Below are 5,065 nucleotides of genomic sequence, written 5' to 3'. Positions count from 1 at the left end.
CACCAAGTGTAAGTAGAAGTAAAAACCGGTAACACTATGACAGAACAGAGTTAGCCGGACCTGCGGCGCATTGCTGCATGTCATTCCCCCTTTCTCCCCTTTCATGTCTTCAGCGGTCCTGTCAAATTAAGGCCTAAAAACACCCCCCCCCCCAAAAAAACAACACTGATCACATCTGTAATTTGACTCTCCCTGACCAATACAAACATGCTAGAATGCATGAAGAACTAACACACATAATACGAGGGGCAGACACTTAGATCACCAGCTAGACATGTGATTAGAAAGAAAACGTTTCATTGCTTCGACAAATCATGTGTGGGATGCAGACAAAGGCGCAGCAGCAGATGCAGCCATCAGAAATAGCAGCTCAGCCTGCGTCAGACAGCCTGTCAACAAGTCAGGTTCTGGGACCGCACAGAGGCGTAAAGCCAATTCCAGGAAGCTTCTACCACTTCGTTGTTAACACAAACTGTGTGAATGAGGAGACCATGTGAAGACAGCACATTTGGAATTACAGCATGAGTGCAGGCCAGGGAGAGGGGTGGATAAGATACAGTATGAAAGCTATGCAATTTCTGCTGTCCACATAGAATATGTAACATCTGAAGTGATCATTACTCATGCTACCTTAAATGGCCCCTGAAGTGCTACTGTGCAACTTACTGAATTCAAATAGAGCTGCTCACTGAATAAAATGATGGTAGGTTAATGTTGCAGTCAAATGTCAATTGCCAATGATTTATTAAAGATAAGGATTTACTAGCCCAATTGTTATATGTGAATTTAATAAACTTTTGCTTCCAGCCTGTACTGTAGCATCCTAAATGATTTTAAAAGACTTAAAGAGGACATATCATGAAAAACTCACTTTTTCAGAGCTTGGCTAGAGCATTTCAGACAGAGGCTGATAAATTATATTTAGATAGTAACCATGTTTTAGGAGAAACCCCAAATACAAGTATGATCATATATTCCATCATCATATATATCCCTTATAATCATCATATGTTTAAATATATGTTTAAATCATATGATCATATATCCCTTATAATATGTAAAAAAAGTAGATCCAATTCCTTTGTTTTGCTTTAAATATTTGTAAAGTCAGCGTATCTTACATAAAAGTTCAAAATAGGAATTAGCAAAAGAGTTACCAGTTTCTGTTGGACAGTCTCATGTCTCTGCCTGAGAATCTCCTCGGTTCGTTGCAGGACTCCATATTCTGCTTTCAGCTCAGCAATTTCCTGGCGTTTCTTCTTGACTACTGTTCCCTTGCCGCGCAATTTTACCACCAAACGTTTCAGCTTTGAAGAACAAAGAAACAGAATCCAACATTATCTTCAAATTAAAAGAACACTTGATATTATCCACATCTGGCTCTTAAGCTGCTAAATGCTCCACTATGTTGACCAGCTAGCTAGTCTTTGTCAGACCTTCCTCCACAATGCTGCAGATCAGAGAAAAATGTGCTGTGGTTTATTGGCATTTCTATAAACCAATCACAATCATCACAGTTGGCGCTAACGACCGGAAAGAGCTGCTGCTTATAGCCTCAGGAAGGCCCTCTAAGGTCTTAAGATGGCACAGACCAAATTTTGAAGTTGATCAAATCAAATCTCTAGGAGGAGTTTGTTAAAGTAAGACTTGGAATTGGCCAAAACCGCACAAATTTCGAATTTTTAATTGAGTCTACGTTAAATGTACTGCAGGGGCTCAATTTTCTAAATTTTGTAGGGGCGCTAGCGAGCCATTTTTGTGCGACTATTCCCGAAGCCCTAAAAATACATAGATTTTCACCAGGCTTGATGCAACCGCCAATTTTTCGCCACGGTTGGAGCTCAGGCCCTAATTATAGCAGCTTTAATGCAAAAAGGCACATATTTTAATGTTTAATGTTGGTTTCAGCGAAACCAGTTCATGTGCCTTCAACCCAGCAAGTCAATGTAAATGCTTCTTTGGGAACTGCAATGAAAGCGGCATCAATAGAGTTTATATTTGACAACATGGTGTCCAGCACAGCTGCAACACTGTGAATGGCAGGATAGGAGAAGACAATGGGTTGAGCCAGGGGAGGGAAGGGATTAGAGAACACCAGGGACTGGGGGCCATGCCATGACCTGAAACAGTCACTCGATCCTTTCAGATTCACAGCCAGCTATGTACAGCAAACAGCTTCATCTGGCAGAAGAACTGCTTTTAGTGGATGTTCAGTCACTCACTCACTCCCCACCCTGAGTGTCTGTCGGGACATGATGGAACTCCTCCACAATGAAGAGCGGCTATAAATGAACATGGACACAAGAGAACAGCCCCAGAAATCATAGAATGTGCTTCATGTCCTTTGGGGATCTGTGTGTGTGTGAGTGTGTGTGTGTACATTTATTCTTTGTGTATTTTGGGACATCAAGGGCAGACGTGGCTGAGGGAGGAATTAGCACAGCAGAATAATACTGCATAGTGTTCTGTACCCGACAGTGTGTCCCCAAAACAACTGCTGTTAAACTGGCCCAGGGCGCAGTCACAACACCACCACTTCAGATTACATTAACACATATATACAGTGCTACACACACACTTGCATCCAGACCAGTCAATAGAGAAACATGAATGGTGCAGCATAAACTCCAAATGTGTAGAACATACTGTGCAGTAGCAGAGCATCCCTTTAAAAAAAGATTAAATGTAGCCACATCACCACAATATTGAACCAAAAAAGCAAGAATGTTGCTCAGATCATGTTGGTGTCTTGCCTGCAGTAAGACTAAATTTGACCAGTGCGATGAAGCTGGATGATAAAATGGCTTCATATCACTAGTCAACCAATGACGAGCAGATGTAGTCATCCCACTCAGAGAGACCCTGCAGTTGATGGGTGGCATGTGATGACACATAACCAGCAGAATGGAAAATACCTCTGATAAAGTGATCATCTCCACTGTGGCTGATGGCCCAAAAATACGGAGGAGTCTGATGAGCTGTGTTTGACATATTTTCCATTTCCAACTTCATTTAGGTATAGTCTTAAGGGCCCTCTTTGTGGACAAAGTGCTCCCTCTCATCATTTCCGTCAGACTTACAGTAAAGGTATGTCAGTCTTCAGTTAATTGTAATATATTGTTAGCATTGATTTAGAACATTAACCGTGGCTGTAGACTTTAGTCTTATACCTGTGGTACTGCCAGCACTTACAAAAAAAGAAAAAAAAAGAATTAGGGCCACATTTCTACAGCATCTCATATGTCGTTGTGTCACAAAGAACATTTTGTTACTTCTCCTCCACTGCATTGCTCAGACGATTGCTTTCTCTTCCCTTCCTGAAAACATGTTAAAAATAATTTTCCCACCGATATTTCACTTCCTCTATTTGCCAAAATCAGTAAAAACGTAAGCTTTGTTTCGGCTGCAAAAACATCACCCTCCTATAGTTCTGTGTGATGTAATAACCCAGAACATTTGTCAGAAGATCTGACCAATTTGTAGAAACCATAAAAAGCATTGTAAAGGCCAGAAATGTTGTCTATATTCGGTGTACCTGCTTATGTAAGTAATTATCCCAATGTGAAACTGTTTGTTGCGGCAATAATGTATTGATGCTAAAATGCAACATTTAGCATTGTAAATGTTCCTGACAGAGATTTCTTGGAGAGAAATTCACATTTTACCCAACAGAGGTAAGTCAGAGGCCGGGTCAGCATTGGAACAACATCTACGGGGACAGCAGCCCCACGGGACACAGGGGAGAAAGCTGTTGTAATCTCAGACATGCTTCTGGATAATAATGTGCGTCAAACATCGGGCTATAAACATTCTCAAACCACACAGTGCATTAGGTCACAGCACAACTCCCCATCTATCAGCATCTCTCTGCTAATGCAGAACTGTTTATAGGCAACTCTTTAACTGTAAGCTTCATGTATGCCCGGGCAAAACAAGAAGGCAATGCTCAACGCTTTCTTACATTTACATTACATTTCTATCTCCCTGTCAGTAGTTCTGATGTATTTGTCAACATGTCAGCCGGAGTGGACCACGCTGTGACTCTGAAAGGGGGAGAGCACATCCTCGGCATGGGATATAAATAAAGACAAAAGGTTTCATGCCCCAAGTCGGTTTAATGTGTCCAGTTGCCTTAAATAAGAAGATTGATGACACTCAAGATTAGGGTAAAAGGGCTATCTTACAGGCAGTTTATACAGTACAGTTCCTTGTTCTGGCTATTCTCTGTTGTGTTCTATTTATAGCTCTGTATGGGAATGTGGGGGAGAGTAAGGAAAAGGGATAAGTAACATTAGACAGTGAACCAGTCTGTGTTTGGATAAGCACAGAAATAGCCTCTGGTGTTTTCTGAGGTTTGCAAATCTATTGGCGATTGCTTAGATAGAACTGGACTTTCAGTAGTTGATGTTAGAAGACAGTCGGAAGAGAATTGTGCAGAAAATGTTTTTTTTGTTCTTGGAGATTGTCTGTCCGGCTAATGAGATCAACACACCTTTAATGAAATTAGGAGGTGGATGATATTTAGTCACTGCATTATTTTGTGACTGTAAAAAAGAACTTCCAACAGTGTACCTCATCCCCCCGGATGTCCTCCCCCCCATCTGAGGATGCCTGGCTGCTCCTCTGCCTTAGCCCCCTCTTGACTGCGGCCAGCTTCTCCCTCGCTTCCTGAAGCTCCTCCGCCTTTGACTCTTTCCGTCGAATGATGATGGAGGCCTGCAAGAGTCACGTTATATTAGATATAAAAACATGAAAAAAGAGTTTCTGATTGGTAACCTGTGGGAAAGTGAATGCAAATTGAGCATTGGGGATGTGCAAGAAAGAAGCTTTGCATAAGAACGGAATCTGAAAGGACCCTTACTGTCAAAAGTGTGTTTTACTAATCATTTCTTCACTTTCAAGTTTGAGCCTCTGACATTAGACGGCTATTTTTAAATTCATCTGCTGAAGGAGGAAGGTTTATCTGTGCTCACCTTAAAACTCACTTTAAAGGTCACATGGCATGAAAATATCACTTTATGAGGTTTTTTAAACATAATATGAGTTCCCCCAGCCTGCCTATGGT

At 41.4% G+C, this 5,065-nt stretch overlaps 1 protein-coding gene across 1 annotated transcript in view; it reads right to left on the bottom strand.

The window, feature by feature from the left end:
- LOC116686656 (intraflagellar transport protein 81 homolog) overlaps positions 1-5,065 on the bottom strand; it is a 25,374-nt gene that overhangs the window by 7,097 nt on the left and 13,212 nt on the right. Inside the window, exons 10-11 of the mRNA XM_032511679.1 lie at positions 4,573-4,716; positions 1,158-1,307 (exon numbers count right to left, since the gene is read on the bottom strand). Coding sequence (XP_032367570.1) covers positions 1,158-1,307; positions 4,573-4,716 — 294 coding nt within the window. The remainder of the gene's footprint in view (positions 1-1,157; positions 1,308-4,572; positions 4,717-5,065) is intronic.

This window comes from Etheostoma spectabile, unplaced genomic scaffold (assembly GCF_008692095.1).
Source record: "Etheostoma spectabile isolate EspeVRDwgs_2016 unplaced genomic scaffold, UIUC_Espe_1.0 scaffold433, whole genome shotgun sequence".
Taxonomy (NCBI): Eukaryota; Metazoa; Chordata; class Actinopteri; order Perciformes; family Percidae; genus Etheostoma; species Etheostoma spectabile.
This window is presented reverse-complemented; position numbering and strand designations above follow the sequence as displayed.